This window comes from Naegleria gruberi (genome assembly GCF_000004985.1).
Source record: "Naegleria gruberi genomic scaffold NAEGRscaffold_64, whole genome shotgun sequence".
NCBI classification, from domain to species: domain Eukaryota; phylum Heterolobosea; class Eutetramitea; order Acrasida; family Naegleriidae; genus Naegleria; species Naegleria gruberi.
The window spans coordinates 125,097-143,543 of NW_003163263.1; the positions used below are offsets into that span (position 1 = coordinate 125,097).

The 18,447-nt window shown below is 35.0% G+C and overlaps 7 protein-coding genes across 7 annotated transcripts; 4 read left to right on the forward strand and 3 right to left on the reverse strand.

The window, feature by feature from the left end:
- Positions 1 to 6: 6 nt before the first annotated feature.
- On the reverse strand, positions 7 to 1,119 carry NAEGRDRAFT_73869 (uncharacterized protein; the record flags this gene model as incomplete). Its single annotated transcript, XM_002671094.1, has 2 exons — positions 7 to 671; positions 720 to 1,119. The coding sequence occupies 2 exons, from the start codon at positions 1,117 to 1,119 to the stop codon at positions 7 to 9; spliced, it is 1,065 nt and encodes a 354-aa protein (XP_002671140.1).
- An 827-nt stretch (positions 1,120 to 1,946) lies between these two features.
- NAEGRDRAFT_81641 (uncharacterized protein) lies at positions 1,947 to 9,783 on the forward strand (the record flags this gene model as incomplete). Its single annotated transcript, XM_002671046.1, has 5 exons — positions 1,947 to 3,851; positions 3,893 to 4,072; positions 4,121 to 4,519; positions 4,568 to 5,080; positions 5,126 to 9,783. 5 exons carry the CDS (start codon positions 1,947 to 1,949, stop codon positions 9,743 to 9,745), a joined length of 7,617 nt encoding a protein of 2,538 aa, XP_002671092.1. The 3' UTR covers positions 9,746 to 9,783.
- A 167-nt stretch (positions 9,784 to 9,950) lies between these two features.
- Positions 9,951 to 10,427, forward strand: NAEGRDRAFT_73871 (uncharacterized protein; the record flags this gene model as incomplete). The annotated part of the gene is made up of 1 exon (XM_002671047.1): positions 9,951 to 10,427. The coding sequence occupies one exon, from the start codon at positions 9,951 to 9,953 to the stop codon at positions 10,425 to 10,427; it is 477 nt and encodes a 158-aa protein (XP_002671093.1).
- A 286-nt stretch (positions 10,428 to 10,713) lies between these two features.
- On the forward strand, positions 10,714 to 13,214 carry NAEGRDRAFT_81642 (uncharacterized protein; the record flags this gene model as incomplete). Its single annotated transcript, XM_002671048.1, has 1 exon — positions 10,714 to 13,214. One exon carries the CDS (start codon positions 10,714 to 10,716, stop codon positions 13,192 to 13,194), a length of 2,481 nt encoding a protein of 826 aa, XP_002671094.1. The 3' UTR covers positions 13,195 to 13,214.
- An 891-nt stretch (positions 13,215 to 14,105) lies between these two features.
- NAEGRDRAFT_73873 (uncharacterized protein) lies at positions 14,106 to 14,540 on the reverse strand (the record flags this gene model as incomplete). The annotated part of the gene is made up of 1 exon (XM_002671095.1): positions 14,106 to 14,540. One exon carries the CDS (start codon positions 14,538 to 14,540, stop codon positions 14,106 to 14,108), a length of 435 nt encoding a protein of 144 aa, XP_002671141.1.
- A 646-nt stretch (positions 14,541 to 15,186) lies between these two features.
- Positions 15,187 to 15,909, forward strand: NAEGRDRAFT_73874 (uncharacterized protein; the record flags this gene model as incomplete). Its single annotated transcript, XM_002671049.1, has 1 exon — positions 15,187 to 15,909. One exon carries the CDS (start codon positions 15,187 to 15,189, stop codon positions 15,907 to 15,909), a length of 723 nt encoding a protein of 240 aa, XP_002671095.1.
- Positions 15,910 to 16,096: 187 nt separating this feature from the next.
- Positions 16,097 to 17,245, reverse strand: NAEGRDRAFT_73875 (uncharacterized protein; the record flags this gene model as incomplete). Its single annotated transcript, XM_002671096.1, has 1 exon — positions 16,097 to 17,245. The coding sequence occupies one exon, from the start codon at positions 17,243 to 17,245 to the stop codon at positions 16,097 to 16,099; it is 1,149 nt and encodes a 382-aa protein (XP_002671142.1).
- Positions 17,246 to 18,447: the final 1,202 nt, after the last annotated feature.

Here is an 18,447-nt window from a genome sequence, read left to right on the forward strand (position 1 = left end):
GGTCAATTAATTCAATTTGAACATTCCTTGAACATCCTTTGCAGAGTAGGCTCCTTCCAAACTCTTCTTCTCCTCTTCAGTCAATTGAATTTCCAATGCTTGAACATTGAGCTCAACATTAATAGCCTTTGTTGCACCAATTACCGGACTTACAACCCCAGGCTTTGAAAGCAACCAAGCAAGTGCAATTTGAGCTGGAGAAACATTTCTATTCTTGGCAATCTCAGAAACTTTTCTCAAAGTTTCCTTATCACCTTCAGTCAACTTGTCCTTAAATAAGGATTGAACAAAATCGGTGCTTTGTCTCTTGGATCCGTTTTCAGTAGTTTCAGTTGCCTTCTCCTCAGCATTGACAAATTCATGAGCACGAGCTAACATTCCATTAGAAAGAGGTCCCCAAGGTGTGAGTGAAACACCTTGATCAACACACAATGGATTCATTTCTCTCTCCTCTTCTCTATAGATGAGATTGTAGAGATTTTGCATGGAAATGAATTTAGTCAATCCCTTCTTCTCAGCATAATGTTGAGCTTTAGCAAATTGCCAAGCAAACATAGTAGAAGCACCAATGTATCTGACCTTGCCAGATTTAACCAAATCATGGAGAGCGTCCATGGTTTCTTCAATTGGTGTTTGTTCATCCCAACGATGGATAATGTACAAATCAATGTCTGTTTGAATTTTTCATTTCGTACGAGTTGAAATAAAGTAATACTTACAATCAAGACCCAATCTTTGTAATGAATCCTCAACGGCATGCATAATGTGCTTTCTGGAAAGGCCCATAGTATTCGGCTTGGCTTGACTACCAACCATAATGAGCTTTTGTTCACCAGAACGATCCAATGGTGCACAAACTTTGGTAGCTACCACAATTTCCTCTCTCGGAATGTTAAATTCCTTAATGAACTTGCCCAAAATTCTTTCACTTTCTCCATTGCTGTAAATATTGGCAGTGTCGAAAAAGTTAATGCCCAAATCCCAGGCCTTCTTCAAAATGGTCAATGATTCCTCTTCTTCCAAAACCCATGGAAGCCACTTGGAAGATCCAAAGCTCATGCAACCCAAACAAAGTTGAGAAACCTTCAAACCACTTTCACCCAAATTGACGTATTTCATATTGTATTAAATTGCGATGGAAACTGTTAGTGCAGATAGAATTAAATTCAAAAACTAGTTGTGAATTTGTTTTTTTGTGTTTGGAATTAGAGTTTTGTTTCGAGAGCCAAAATTTAAACACAAAATTTATGCTTTTAATTATGCGCGCAGAATCAAATGATTCCAACAGATTTGTGCTCTTATTTAAACGAGCAGAATTATGATCATTATTGATTGAGGAGGTGGAAATACAACCATTGTCCTGCCAAAACACTGACAACAGCCTAGGTAGCTTGGTGATGCGTTTCAATTGTTAATAATTCTTATTTTAGGGTAATGAATGGCTACGGCCATATCACGATGAATGCACCTCATCCCGTCCGATTTGAGAAGTTAAGCATCGTCGAGCCACATCAGTACTGAGGTTGGAGACAACTTGGGAACCTGTGGTGCTGTAGTCTTTTTAATTTTTTATCTTTTTAAATTAGAAAGCATTACCACAAACAGCTCCTGTGGAAATGTATGCTTGCCAATCATCCAATTGATTGTCTTCCCTTCACCACTGGCAACAATGAATTCATTATTCGACAATAGAAACCAATATATTGATTCAATTCTGCCACTACAACAATATTCGTTATCCATGTTCACACTTTCCTCATCAAAAAGCCATGAACACAATCACCATGTTAAAAAAAATTACCACACTAACCATATAAATTAGTTGCAATTAACTATTCTGCAACACGAACATCAACAACACATATACATTTGGCTTTGCAACATTGAAGCTATTACTTCAGCTGCCAAACGTCATTCCATTAAAAACTTCATCAAAAGTTAAAAAAATGATTCCTTCCTCCTCTGACCCAGTAGCAGCGACAACTACAAAAACTGCTGTTGAAGGAGGAGTTATCGAACAACATGTGTCATCACCATATGACAGCTGCAGGAATCAACCAAATATTGACATTTCATTATCCACAACTTGTTTGAAAACCTCTGAATATTCCAATAATACAATATCTACTCCCACTAGCAGCGCTGCTATTTCCAACAATATTTCCTCCACTACTACTACTCCATTATCCACAAAACTTTCCCTCCAAAATCTTCATCATCATCATCAGCCAAATAATAATAATAATTTATTTTCATCATTATCGATATCGGAGGGGAATACTTCACCACATGCGAGAAATGAAAGTAATAATAATAACAATAATGGAGGAAGTTATGCTGGTGGTGCTGTTGGAGGAGGTAATATAATTCTAACACTTTCAATGCCAACACCCAATACACCCAATACGCCGAAAGGACAAACAGGTAATAATGCGAATCGACAGGAACATGAAGAGAAGGCTCCTGAAGATGCTGCCAATGATGATAATCTTGTAGGCAATGGAAGGAAGAGTAGTGGTGTCGATGTTGATCAGCCTCAAGTGCTGCTGAACAAATCCTCCTCTAATAATTCCTCTTCTTTTAATCACAACAATAATGAAATATTTGGCGCCAATAATAATAACAAACAAGAAATATCTAAAATAACAACAAATAATCAGCAGCAACAAGAACAATATGTAGGAGGAGGACAAGAACAATATCAGCAGCAATATCAAATTATTCTAGTGAAGGAAAATCAACAACAACAACAACATGTTTATGAAAAACGAGGAAGTGAAGATCAGAGAGTTTCATTCTCTTCGGCAACAAGTGATTCTTCATCATCATCAACAATTCAGCCTTTGCACTTGACCAATAATAATAATTCAAATAATAATACTACTACTACTAGTGAATCATCGACTAGCAATAACAATCAACGATCAATAGCCAAACCTCGACTTGTACCAATTATTCCCATTCAAAATATACAAAATCATCATCGAGGTTACTCACCATCCTCCTCCGATTCATCTTCTTCTTCCTCTGAAGAAGATTCAGGCTCCTCTGACTCTCCCAAAGTGAAAACAAGTATAACAACAACACCAACAGGAGACAAGGAACCATCCTTCTCTTCATCCTCTTCATCATCAGCATTGACTACTAATCAGTCAAATCTTCACCTGACAGAGTATCACAATCATAATAATCGTTTTCATAATCGTACGCCTTCTTCACCCACTGCCAGATTAACTGACGATGTTAATACAATTAAATTATCAACCATTTCTCCAACATCACCTTCTTCACCTTCTGTTCTACCTTGGTCTCCACATACACCACCAGTCAACAAACAACAACAACCACAACAACATGCTCATCTCTTGACTCCCCTTCCAATTCACAAAATTTCTAGTCCTATGGATTCATCAGATGAGCCAGCAAGATTGACTGCTAGAACACAACAACCACTTTCACAATCATTTTCACAGGATGTTTTACCACTTTTTGATGATAATCATGTGGATCAATTGGTTACACATCGTACGAGTTCACTTAATTTACAGGCAAGTTATAAAGGTGGTCATATCAATCATGGCCATTCTCACGATCATGCCATACCTAAAATTCAACAACGTAGAGGTCAATATTTTCCTCACGATCAATTCAAGATTGTAATGACTGATTTCACAATACAAATCACTGAAAAGAACAATGAATCAATAATTATTGAAGAGTATACAGAATTGAAATCTCTAGGAACTGGTGGACAAGCTACTGTTTTTTCAGGTCTTGAAAAGACTACTGGTGAAAGAGTGGCTCTGAAGGTTATTAATGCTGGAGGAAATTCAGCACAATTGTGGAATGAAGTAAGTTTCTTTAGCATCATTGATTCTAATGTAATTTTCAGTTTAATATTTTGAGAGTTTTAAAGCATTCTTCAATTATACCCGTATGGAAGTTGTACGAAACAAAGAATATTTTCAATTCAATGATTATGATTACAATGCCAGTGTATATTCATGGCGACATGACAGCATTTATTACCAAATTTGCTCCTAAATATGACACAAATCCATTTACACCACACGTAAGTAATTAATACTCTTAATAACAATATCTAACAATATTTTAACAGTGTATTATAGACATGGTTCTTCAAATAACGGATGCAATTCAATATACACACTCTAAAGGCATTATTCACAGAGATTTGAAACCTGACAATATTTTCATTTCTTCATTGGAACTTGATAAGAAGAATAGAAAATTAATAACATCATGTAAAGTAACTTTGGGAGATTTTGGACTTTCTAAGAATATACAACAATCTATGGCAGTTTCTGTTGTTGGTACACTTGGATGGATGAGTCCAGATCATTTGAATGGTAATTTTTCTCTCAAAACAGACATGTGGAGTCTGGGATGTATTATATATTATTTGATCAGCTTGGATGCTGCTCTTTTAAACACTAACGATATGATTAACGAGAATCATGCTGCACACAAAGTGAAAATGAGAGAGAATATGTACAAGGTTTGTATTAATAATTTACGAATGTGTTTGTTTTAACATTGCATTTAGAAAATGAATTCAACATTACCTTCAAAATTTGTGGAATTAATAGATATTGTTGTTACTAAGTTATTGGAAAAGAATCCAGAGGAGAGATTATCTTCTCATGAATTCTTTTGGGATTATTTGATACCTTGGAGATTTAGAATTGATGAAACCGAGTTGACAGAAGTAGTCCCTGGAAAAGAAGGTCTTTATTCTTGGAATGGATCTACTGTAACATTAAGAAGGGTCACTAAAGATCAATTTAAAACACTTATTCAACTCCGAGATATTCAATACATTACTAAAGTTCTAGGATACTTTACAACGTATGATGAATTAACAGATCAAGAGGAGATTTACATCCTCCACAAACCTCAAGGTACCAATTTGAAGGCCTATCTTGTTCCATCGAATCCAAGATATGTCTCCCTTCATGACAAATTGGAAATTTTGCTCAAAATTGCAACAGCCATCGAAGAAATTAATAGAACTACAGATATTAGATTTATTATCAAATTGGACGAATCTAAAATATATGTAAGTATTGTGTAAAGATTGCTAATTCGAATACTAATTATTTAGATTGATGAACAAGGAGAAGTTACACTCTCAATTTTGGATGCCGTTCAAGTACAACAACAACCTATGGAAAAGGATAACATTTATAATTTATATTTCTTTAGTTTGGATTTATTGGATGATTGTAGAGAAATTTATAACTATCCATTTGAGGAATCATATTCTATGGTTAGGAAAAAGAATAGTTTGATTGATTTCCCAAGATTACTAGTTTTCGTCTTTAGTAATTCAATAGTAACTCATCCAAGCAAATATTCATCCATTTACGTCTCACAAAAGTTGTACACTCAACTCTATATGAATCACAAGTTCCCAGGGGATAAATATGCAGCCGAAAGAAAGGAAAGTGTTACCTCATATCCATCTATCCATTCCCCTAATTCTTTGAGTATGACTCCTCCAACAGAGAATCCACTTGGACAATCACCACCTCCTTCATCAAATATTGCCATCATTACCCAAACAATGGAAGCAGAGAAATTGACACCAGAAGAGCAGTTCCATTGTTCACACAAGAGAATTAAGGAAATGATTAGAGCCAACTCAATCAGGCACATTCTCAAATCTTATCATATTGGAAGAGATGGAAATGATAAAAAGTGGAGTAAAATAATTATTGAAGAAGAAGAGGAGGGTGAAGTTCAAGCTTATGAAGAATACAGTCACCTACAAAACTATCATCTCACCTCTAACGCTCATGGTACTGATTCTCCTGTGGAAATTTCAGGAAAAGCAAAGAAAAACCCTGAGCTAGTTCATGTTTCTATTGAATGTTTGAACTTCCAACCAATTCTATTCCGTGATTATTTCAATGGAAAACAACTAGAACCATTGTATTTATATTGGTACTTGATCGATATCAAACAAAAGAGAAGAATTTCAGAGACCTTCAGTTGTGATATCAACTCTAGAGAAATGAGAATCTTCCTGGGTGAAGACAATGAGGATGATGATCCACTTTCAGTCAAAAAGAGCAGATGTGCTGGCTATGAAGTTGATTCTAGTAACTCTGACATCATGGTTTTGTTTGTTGTGACAAAGACTCTACAAGGTTCTGACAGCATGGACGCCTACATTAAACCTGGTAAATCCAAGTTGTCAGAGGAAAAGTTCACCAAATCTGTCAATACTCTTTTCCCTACCTTAAAGAATTATCAACAAGTTGTTTCATGGGCTTGTGAACCTCTCTTTGATTTTGAAGGAAATTTGATTTTACCTAAAGAAATTGAAACATTCTATTATATGGATGAGGTCAGAAATGAACATTCCTTCTATGAATTCTTTGAAAAGAGAGATGTCAAGAAAGAAAAGTTAGTTCCAATGACACTCAAACTTCACTGTGAGCTTACCAGAGCCTACGAAGCAACAACTGTCTCAAGCAAAGCAGCCGAAAGCCTTACCGATTTGAATGACCAATTTGCCACTTTGGATTTGAAATCTACTTCGTTTTACTTGAAGCAAACTAATGGCAATAACAATGGTTCCTACATGTGTAAAATGTTCACATTCGCTCCTAACTTTAGAAGCTCACTTACAGACAGTAACAATTTGTATATCTATCCACTTTCTACTGCTTTCAAACGTCGTTTATTCTTGAAAGATATGAATGTTGGTATTATTGTGAAATTTAAGAGGAACGATAGAGATATTAGTGATGAAGGAGAACAAGTTTTCATCAAGAAGAATAACAAGACCTTCAAGGAAGGATTCAGCTCTGTTTCTTATCAATCTACCTCACCCCAATTCAATGATGAGCTCAAATTGCAACTACCAGAACAATTGGGCTCTGGTGACCATTTACTCTTTACTTTTGTCAATGTGGATTGTGCTGGAGACGAGAAGAATGTACAAGTTGTTGGTCACTCATACTACATGTTGTTGGGAAAGCATGGTCTGCTTGCCACCCATGGAAATCTTATTTTACCAATCTATAAGAGACTTACCCCAAAGAGCTACTTGCAGGCTAACGAAGATACAAAGAAGAATGGAGAGTTCAAGGTTGAATTCCAACCAATTTCAACACTTTACACCACTGATATTAACCTGTACGAATTCTTCTCTGCCAACGAAGTAGTCAAAGTCATGAAAAGTATTTATGGAGAAAATTTGGCTGAAATTCAAAATAACATTTCTAAAAAGTTGAAGAATTTGGAAAAGGTTGTTGATTTTAGAAATCTCATCCAATACATGCCCCAAATTGTGGATGAATTGCTGTTAATGATCACACTAAAGCAATTCCCAAATGTTCAATCAGGAGCTTTTGGTCTACTCAACTCATATCTAGATAAGCTCAAAAAGACTGAAAGAAATACCAAACAATATATTGAAAGATATATCAAGGAAGCTTTTGTTAATCATCCAGATTCTACAGGTCTTCTTTTTGAACAACTGTTGAAGAGATATGTCAGAAATCTTGATGAGGAACAAAAGATGCGAGCTGAAAAAAAGGGTGAAAATTTCAATTTTTCAGTGTACAATTTTATATCAGGTGGAGGATCACATGACGGATTCTTGATCAACATGCCAAATGATAGCATTACCATTGAAAATAGTTCTATCTACTTCCAACTTATTGAAAAGTCTTTAATTCTTTACATGAATAATCAAAAGTTACTCAATCAACAATATGGTGCTTATAGCCCTTTGAGGCATTTAAGTAAGAAGAAAGATGATGTTCCTGCACCATTCTCTCAACTTTTGGATCTTCTTTCAGAGTTGAGAACACTAGTTGTGAAAGAATGCAAGTTTAGATATTCTACCTCCATGTCAGTTGCCAAGCTCCTTGTCTCATCTTATGCACAATTCTTGTGTGGATTGATGAATTTGATAGATAGAGGATTTATCATTACAGAAATTGAAATGTTCTTGGATGAATTCCTCCCATCAAAAGATCAACAATTTGAACTCTTACAAGAACTGAAGAATATCTTCTTGAAACAAATTTCTTGCTATGACCACTTCCTGTCCATGTGTCTTGCATACAGCACCTCAAGCTGCTTGCAATATGTGAAAAAGAATGGTAATTATATTGTTTATCACATGTGTGACACTCACTACTTGTCTGGCATTTTCATCAAGAGATTCCTCCTCGACACTCTCCACAAACAACGCAAGGTCAGAGAGAAGGCAGCCATCACATTTAACTTTTTACTCTCCCGACACGAATACGATGCTCGATTCCAAAGTAAGGAAGAAAGACAAAAGATTGCTTCACTCTACTTCCCTTTCATTATTATAATTTGTGACTTGTGGAAAACTTATGAGGAGCTCACTAAAGCAGATTCCAAATCACTGAAGGATACACCAGACAAACGTCCAGAAGCACAAACCATGCTCATCAACTTTTTACACATATTAATCAATACGAGAAAGAAGGTATTCAGACAGTGGTGGACTCAAGAAGCTGTGGAGAGAAAGAAGCAATTCATCAAGATTCTCTCATCAGTTCCAAAACTATTCAAATATGCCCACTCGAGAAATTCCAGTGCTGATGAAGATGAAGATCCCTATCATCAACATCAACATCCAATGGCAACTCCAAGAAGTAGCAGTCTCAAACCAGTATCCTCCAGAGAACAATCCGATGGTGCTCTCTCTCCAAGAGGTAAAAAGTCTGGCACTATGAAAGAAACAACTGGAAGAAAGAGTTTCATTTTCCCATTCGCTTCAAAGGACGATTCATTCGATCCAAGGAAGGTTCCTCTTTCTAGATTTTCCTCACCAACTGTTAACAAGCTCTCTCACAGAACTTCTGTCAGCATCTTGAGAAGTCAACAATCCAGCTATTCTCAACTTTTCAGAGGTGATTCTAAGAAAAAGGCCAAAGAACAACAAAACAGATGGAGAAGAATTCTCTCAATTCAAGCCAGTATTGCTACTATGAGAATCATGTCTTGGATTTTCGAAGAGGAACTCTATCAACAACAGCAAAATGCAAGACCAAGTAGTCCTGATGATCTCACTTCGGATTTGTCCTATCTGAAAATCGTTTTGGAATTCTTCTTTTCACATTTGGAAGTTGAGCAATCCGAAACAACTTATCAATTGGTATTCCAATTACTTGCTCTCTTTGTGAAGAATTACAAGATATACAGTTACTATTATTCACGTGAAGATTTAATTAGAAAGGTTAATGAATTTGCAACAAGATCAACCGTTGAATCTACCAAACTTACTGCACTTGCTTTCACAAAATGGGTCAAATTACAGCAGCAATTATTTGCATCCTTGTCTTTCTCTGCAAATTCTGTCAATAGACAATCCTCTTACAATATCAAACCAATAGACAGAACCAAGTCATCAGGTGCTTCCAAATTTGATGGAATATTAAACATTTCTGACTTGTTGTGGAATATTAAAGTCAGATACAAGGAGAGACAATACGTAGAACAGTTGAAGGGATGGCTCAACAGTCAACAACCAGATGTGATCACTGCTGTCGAATATTTGGAAAAGGAATTTGTCAAGTACATGTATCCAGATGATTTCACACCAACTACAAATGTAAACAGTAAGGCAATGAGAGTTTCTGATAATGACAATGACGAAGAGGATCTTGAAAGTGTTCCTTCTGAAGAGGAAGGTGAAGAACTCTCGCTCTTCCAAGCACTACGACTAATGTAAAGAATTTAAATAGCTATATAAATTTGAAAAATTTCCTTATTAGAGAATGAGATTAATTAATGCTAAATATGTACTTGTAGATCAACCCAATTAGACAAACTTCCAAGTTTGAAAAGATTCCTGATTTTGCAGTGTTGTCCACCCTATAAATTGGACACGTTAAAAAACTATTTGCATTTCCAACACAAGAAAAACAAGAAGAAAAATGTTAAGCCGTTGGATGGGAGATATTTTCGATGAACCATTTGGAATTACTACTTGGGATCCATTTCTCAGTAGTGGTGGTGGCACTAGCGATCGTAACAGAGGTGGCGTAGATTTCTATAGAAATCAACTTGGCTCCTTCACTCCTTCAACTGATGTCTCTGAAACTGACAAGTGCATTTGTGTTAAATCCAATTTGCCAGGTTTGAAGAAGGAAGATGTCAGAATTGATGTTGATGATGAAAAGAGACTCTTAACCTTCTCAGGTGAAACCAAATCTGAAAAGACTGATGAGAATGAAATCTATCACAGATCTGAAAGATATTATGGTAAATTCAGTAGATCTATGAGATTGCCACAAAATGTTGACTTGAATGGAATTAAGGCAAATATGAATGAAGGAGTTTTGAATATTTCAATTCCAAAAGTTGAACAAAAGGAAAAACAAGTCAAGACTCGTTCCATTGGAGTTGATTAAACTTCGCAATAAAGTTGTGATTTGTGAGCAGATGATTTTGTATTAGAAACTTTAAAAAATGAAACGAAACCATTCTTCCTTGTCGAGTGGTGAAACAGTGATACAACAAAATGAAGAATTGGAAAGGAAGAAAAAGAAAACACCATCTGCGTTTCTGGATTCCCTATTGGAAAGATATGAAAAAGTCTTGTATTCCATTAAATCGGAACTTTCGAATAATACAACAACCATCAATTCCGATTTGAGAAAAGAACTCGACCATTGTCACTTTAGTCTGATCAATCTAATGGATAATCCTATTTCAAATCAACCGAAAGAAGACTATTCATCCTACACTGAATATGTCGAACAAAGTATTAATGACGTTTTACCAGATCATATTCTCTCACAAATATTCTCCTATTTGAGTTTTCATGATTTCCGAGAGGTTACTAGGACTTGTATGATGTGGAGGAGGATTTGCTTTACAATTCAGAGTGCTTTGAGCGCATTTGAGATTTCTGATGAGATGCCAGTCGAGTGTGCAATGAGTTTATTCACCAGATTTGTGGAATGGAGAATTGGAAGTATTAGAAAAGTGAATATTCATTCAATCAATGTGTTTACGAATTGTGGACACAAATTTACTGGTGTCAAGTTTCTGGAAGAAGCAAGTAGTATGGCATTGACTGGATTTCCAAATATTGAAAGGGTTAAAGAATTGGAAATTACATCAACCTTCTTTGGAGATATGTACAAATATCCTGGATTGGAATCAATCAAATTTTTGAAATTTAAGGATGCTGTAATTGATTTCTTTCATTGCTCATTGTTTGGATTGACTTTGGTAGAATCGCTTCTTCCATTAATTGATTTTGAAAAGGTTGACTCACTCAAATTGGTAACTAATTCAAAATTACTGAATTCCTTAGCTTGTTATGCCAAAGAAAATATCCAATCAAAAGCAAATCTACTCTTTCAGAATATCAACTCTAAGATTAAATATTTGAGAATCACTCTAGCTGAAGAATCAACTGAAGATGACGATTTTGAAGGAGAAGTTGACATTCCACTTTCCAATTTAGAGGAATTATATGTTGAATTCGCAACCGTACGAACGGTGAATATGCTCCATTTTGATCCAGAGAAATTGAAAAGATTACAGATTGGATCTTGGCACGGCAAACACACAATTGAAAATCCACTACAGCCAAGAGTTAGTTTTGAGTTGTTTCTCGTTTCAGAATTTCACCAATTGCTAAACAGATCGGCAAAAATTCAAACTCTAGTTTTGGATAATGTCAAGCCATTATTTTACAGAACCTTTGCGTTTTCACAATTTAAAAACTTGACACATCTCCATGTTGCAGAAATGAGTAATTCTAATCTAACCCAACTTGCACCAAAGCTTCAAGTTCTCAAAGTTGGCACAATTACTGAATTTAATCCAGAGATTTTCAAATTATTTGGATCATTGAAGGAACTTGAAATGGATCCTAAATATGCTTCAAAGATTGACTTTAAAGACCTACCGAAACTTTCAAATATTACTTTACAATCATTTTCAGCTCATTACTCGATGGATATTAATTCAGATTCTTTGAAGAGTATTCGGGTTATGTCCCGAATAAGAACTCTCACCATCAATGCAATCAATCTTGAAACATTCGATTTGAAGGGAAATATTGACAAACTCTCTATCCGATCGAACCAATTAGAAGCATTAGGTGTGATGTCTTATAATCAAATAGGGGATTTGTCAATTCTTTCATTCCAAATTCCAAACCATGGATGTGAAAATGTGTCCCCTCTAAAGGAGTTAAATTTGGCTAATGTCTCAACTGTAAGACAATTGCATTGTCCTTATTTGAAAACAATTAAGGTTCAATCTATGGCATCTATTTGCCAACTTGTAGATTTGGATCAAACTCCTCTTATTGAAATGATAATATTTGAAAAGGCGTTTATTGAACCAGATGCTTTCAAGACATGTTTGGATTATTTTGAAAATCTCAAAACGATTGAATTTTTTGATTGTAATCTTGGATCCTCAGCAAATGAAATCATTGAATTCTCATCCACAATTGAAGTTATTGAAATTTATGAGGGAAGTCCAGAATTGATCAGATTTTTAACTAGCTTATTCTCAGAATCACCAAGTATGAAAGCTATCTATTTAATGGACACGGAGGTTGAAGAAACCTTTATTGAATCCATTTCACAACCAAAAGCAGATCAGTGGAAGAATCTCGAATTAATATCCCTCCAGAATTGTGTCAACATTTCAGGAAAGGCAATTTCAGACTTTTATTCAAATATCAAACATTATGCATCCCTCAAATCTCTCACTCTGGTCCTTTCACCAGGAAATGAAATTGTCTACGATGCAAGAATTCCACAAACTTTGGAATCCTTTACTGGAATTTTCAATTCTGTGGAAATTATTCCAACCAGCACGGCAAGAAGCAATATGGTGAATTTAAAGACAATTACATTGGATGGAAGAAATTCTACATTTTCAAATTTTGAGATTAATACATTTTTACAATCGATATTCGATTTGTTTGTGGATGATAAGGAAGAAATGGCTCCATTCAGGACAGAGTTATATTCGCTGTTAGCTTGTGAAAGGTTGATTGCAGATTCTGAAAGTGATCCTCCAGATTTCAAACTAATCAATAAGGTAGTTGCTGGAATTCCTTCTATTCGAATCGTTTCGAAACAGTTATTTACAGATGATCCAGTTTTATTGCTCAGTCAGCGGCCACATCTCAAATTGTGTGATTAATAAAAGTGGTTTATTTTCTTAAAATTCGGCCTCTGAACAAATCACTATCCAAGAATCGAACATAAATATCCTGAAGTGAATCAGATTCGATATTCTTGATTAATTCAGTAAAGAGATGAGGGACAGATCCTTCATTCTTGTATCGTTGCATGATGGCTTCTCTCACATTGGAGGCTACATTGAGTTCAGTTGGTGAGTTTGAATTTAAATAGGAATCTATAATCTTCTTTGCTAATGCCTTTCGTTTGGTTTCGTTTTGAACTTTCTGATAACAGTGAGCTTCTTCCCAAAACATTAAACTTTCAGCAGCGTAAATCTTTGTAGAAAATAACTTTAAAACCTTTCTATAATTCTTATCTGCCAAAATCTTTTGAAGTGGAAATTGCTGAGTTAAATCTTGATTTGAAATTTCTTCAATTTGAGCAGAAAAACAAGAATTTGATTTCTTCTTTGCAGTTTTGAGAATTGGTTCATAAATTGGCTTTACCTCTACAGCAATCTTTTGAAATTCTGAAATTGTCGTTTCAATATTTTCAGTTCTTGACATTTGACTTGACATTTCGGCAGAAGAATTTACATATTCTGATTGATCTTTCAATAAATCAAACAAATCATCACTTCCTTTTCCTTCCAAGTCAAGTAAAACTTCCATAAAATCTGGAACTACATAAACCTTATCATTCAAATGTCTATTTACAATCTTTCCATTTGCAATTACGAAAGTTGCCGAAAGCTGACTTCTAGATGCTCGCTCAGCTACATAATTAGTCAATTTGTAACCTTGAGAAAGTGCCACTTTCACAGTTTCGATGACAACTTTCAGATTATTTGACATGTCAGATGCATTACTGGTCTTGACACCAAATTGTTGGTAATAGTAATTTCCTTCAGGATCTGCAACTCGTAGGAATTTACTCATCAATTCTCCTCGTTGGTTCACTTGATTCTTTGTTGAGTTCAGAGTTGGACGAATCTTGTGAAGTTTCGAATTGTTTGTTCGAAAGTGGTTTTGGCATTCCAGCCCGTGAAAAGAATTCATCTGCCTCTTGCTCACTTTCCTGATGTACAAAAACAGGTATACAGTTTAGTTTAATCAAGCTGGATAAACTATTTACAATATCCACAATACTTCTCTGACAGAAAACACATCCAAAATATCGAAGAAACACCAACAAAACAACATGCTTCTTGGAAAGATCAGCAACACTAACTCCAATGTTAGTTATCATGGTTTCTAATAAATGATGTGGAAGGCCATTAAGACCAGAAATGTTATTCGAAACTAAATGTTGGTTCTCCGAAGAATCTATTGGAGTTGTGAAGGTTTGGATGTTATCTTGTGACATTGTGTGTGGTTGTTTTTTTGTGTATGTTGTTGTTCTGAAAATAAGAACGGAGACAGATCGGTAAAAGTTATTCGAAAGTTCAAGCTGGATTTAATCCACACGTAGAAAAATAATATTTGCCTTAACTCCATACTTGAAGAATGTTTGCTTCAAATTGATGTAGTAGTATGAGCCAAATTCATAAGTGAAATGAATCAATTAACATCACTTGATGTATACGATAATCAAATTGGTATAGAAGGATCCCAATTCATAAGTGAAATGACACAATTAACATCACTTAATATATGTTACAATCAACTAGGTGATGAGGGAGCCAAAATCATAAGTAAAATGACACAACTAACATCACTTGATATATTTAGCAATGAAATTGGTGATGAGGGAGCCAAATCAATAAGTGAAATGAAACAATTAACATCACTTAATATTGCTGACAATCAGGTTGTTTTCTATTAGCGTTGAATAAAACATGAAAGTTTATTAATGTCTTTCTAAAATGAATTCTTGAGCTCGTGGCACAAACTCTTCTTCTGATCTTGTGTTCTGAGTGTTTAGTTACTCTTATTATCATTAAAAATTAACAAATTAAAAAAAATATTAAAAAAAAAATTCAATCAATTACACTTGAAACTCTTCCATCATCATGAGTACCAACAACACAGCTGCAGCATCATCAAATCCAATCGGTAGTGATGAGGATTTATATCTCCGATCATTATTTGCTCACAATTCACCAGAGGCTTGTTCATCATTATTCCGAGCAGCCAATGAAGAGAAGAAATTAAAAGGAATTGAAGGAGGATTTCATACACTCTATGTTGGATGTTTATTAAAAGTATTGACAAAGGCTAAGGAACCACTTAATTATTGTTTACCTTCGTTTATTAAAAATCCAGGAACAACAGAAGATGATGAAGAAGCAACCTCTGTTATCAAAATGAAAAAGGTTAATGAATGTATCGGAATGGATGTAGAAACAACTACACATATTTTGGGAGAATTAGATAGAGTGGTTTCTAGAAAACCAGCTGAAGTTTTGGGACATTTAAATTCTATTAGTAGTAACTTGAATAGTAATGGCTTGCAAATTAATTCATCAGACTCTGTGGATATGATTAGAAATAAGGTCAAGAGTGCTGTTGAATCTAATTGTATGGATTGCTTTTCGGAAATTGATGGTTCTCAATCGATAGATTCACAAGCTTACTCCATGTTCAAGTCTCATTTGTGCTTGTTTGCATCTGTTTGTAAGAAACAATTTCAATCTTGTTTGACAAGCCATACTACACATAGAGGATTTTCAAAATGCTTAGAGGAAAGTGCACAAATGGAATGTTTTAAATTATACAAGGATGTTGAATTTTAAAATTCATATCTAAAATTTTTTAAAGGATTATTTTACAATGAACTACTCAATTTTCTATTTTGGTAAATCATTTTACCAAAAGTAAATTCCGTCTTAATTAAGAATTAGAGATGCAATATGAATCAAATGTCAGCGCTGAACCGAGCATATTATTCGAATCTTGACCTAATTGTATTTTTTTACAACTTTAATGGTTTGGTTTGGCAGTGTTTGTGGATTGCTCGCTACTGGCATCACTGCACGACGCTGATTCGTTATCTGATGAAGTTGAATCATCTTGTTGCTTCTTTTCATCTGTTGTAGGCACAGGTTTCTTTCTTCCTCTTGGAATTGATCCAGGTTTTCTAGGTCTACCTCTAGGTCTCTTTGGCAAACTTTGTATTCTCAATTGTTCAGTTTTAAACGATTCCAAAGTATGCATAGAAAAGTTGCATGTCAATGCTGATTCTGGAGATGGTCTATGCCTTTCATGTTTCGAGCTCTTCTTAACGCCTCCTGATAATACAGGGATTGGAATTTCCTCTCGTTTTGAACTCGATGAAGATGCCCTGGATTGATGTTTTGAAATAACTGTAGAGGATTGGTTCACATGGTGGGACGAAACCAAATCAATTGCGTTGGATGCATGTTGTTGATTCATGGAAGGGAATGCTTCTTGATGAGATGTGAGAGCATTTAAATTATTCGAAAGGTTTAAACTGGTGGAAGCGTGTGTAGCTGAGAATAGAACATTACTACCTGCACTACTTTCATGTTGTTGCTGTTGATTATGTAAAGCATTTTGTAAGAGCTGCGATACACTTTCATGAGAAAAATCATCTTCAATAGAGGATTTGTGTCCAATCGAAATTGTTTGCTTTAGTGGGTTGACCACCACATGTGTTGACTCATTGTTGATGTTCAGCTGTACAGAGGGTTGTTGATGATGTGAAGAAGGTATTGGTAACTTTTCCAAAACCATGTATAATTGAAATAATTGCTCTGGAGAAAGCTCTTTGAGTAACTTTTCTTGAATGTACTGTAAATTGTTATGTGTTGGAATTTGTTGTTGATGTATATTTGGGGAAGCAGATAATGAAGTGGAAAAGGAAACATTGGAATAGGTATTATGGAGATAGTTCTCGGCTAAATGACTTGTAGGTTGTGAAAATTGGTGACTTGGTATAGTAACAGTGTTTTGTTGACTAATAGAAAGGTGTTGTTGCTGTAAGTTTAAATTAGGTGTTGTTGACTGTGTATTGTTGGCATTGAAGGTGTTAGTATTATTATTACTTGAAATTGGAAAGAGAGAATTATTATGCTGAAGTTGATTATTGATGTTATCTCTGGGAATCATGTTTGATGAGATTAGTATTTTGAGAGAAAGAATAGTAATTATTAGACAACCTCTTTGACGAACGAAACTAGAAGACTACTTGGGTAGTAGAAAGTTCAGTGCACTGCTTGATGTTGTTTCTCTTTTTTAAATTTTTGCAACACAAACAGATTGCAAAGGCAATATTGAGAGTGGTGATTAAATCCAGAAAAATACAAAGCGATGTTGGCTTTCTTGTCATAATACGACAAAGAAATCTGCAACCATGTCAGAACGCACTCCACACAGTTACCTCGATTGTCAGTCTCAATTTTCCTACTCATAAACCACATTGCCAAACAACAAGTTGTAGACTACCAATTACCAATACAGGTGTGGAAGTTACTCTTCAATCTTCTCATGCAAACAACCAAGAAGAAAAATACCTTTAATTCTTAACAATGCTAACATGGTGTCTATCTTCATTTTGTAAATTGTGGGCCAACCAGATCTTTTGATAACTATTGGAAGCTGGTAGACACTTAATTACGTGTGGGTTGCAATATAGCCAATTGGTTTTGGGGAGGGATTCTTTCATTGCCACACTTTAGTGTTACGGTTACTGGACTCAATAAATACATATATGTAAATATGTAGGAGGTCCATATTTACTGTTTAAGTTGGCAACACGTCAAGATATGTCACCGAAGCCCAATACCGCTTACCTGTTAGTATTTTCCAATCCAAGTTGTAGGATGTAAAACAAGTATGACTAAGGTTGACAGGAATCTCCTGCTCCTACTACCGAGCTCATTTCGCATTTGCATTAACTTTAAACATCATCTAAGGCAACCTTCATTTCTAACGGCTGTATTCGAAAGCGATTCATTTCTCCCACTGAACTTGCTCCCTTCCTTAAACTTCAACTACTTCTAATAATCGATTCAAATTACATCCAAATATGACTATGAAAGTTGGTTCAAGAATAATTTACTAGTTGAGTTTCCTTTTCAAACTTCTTTTCTCTTGTCTAAATTCTCAATATGGAGAAATTACTCATCAATTTTTATTCCCTACCTCAGGTATTATTAAGAATGTTGTAACATCAAAATGGCTTCATATGTTTAGAGTTTGGTTCAACAATATCTGAAGATGACCAAAAATTATCCATTAAACAACTCAAAGTTCCTAGCTCTGCAATTTGAATATATAAGAAGAGATGCATCATAATTATATTGAGGAAT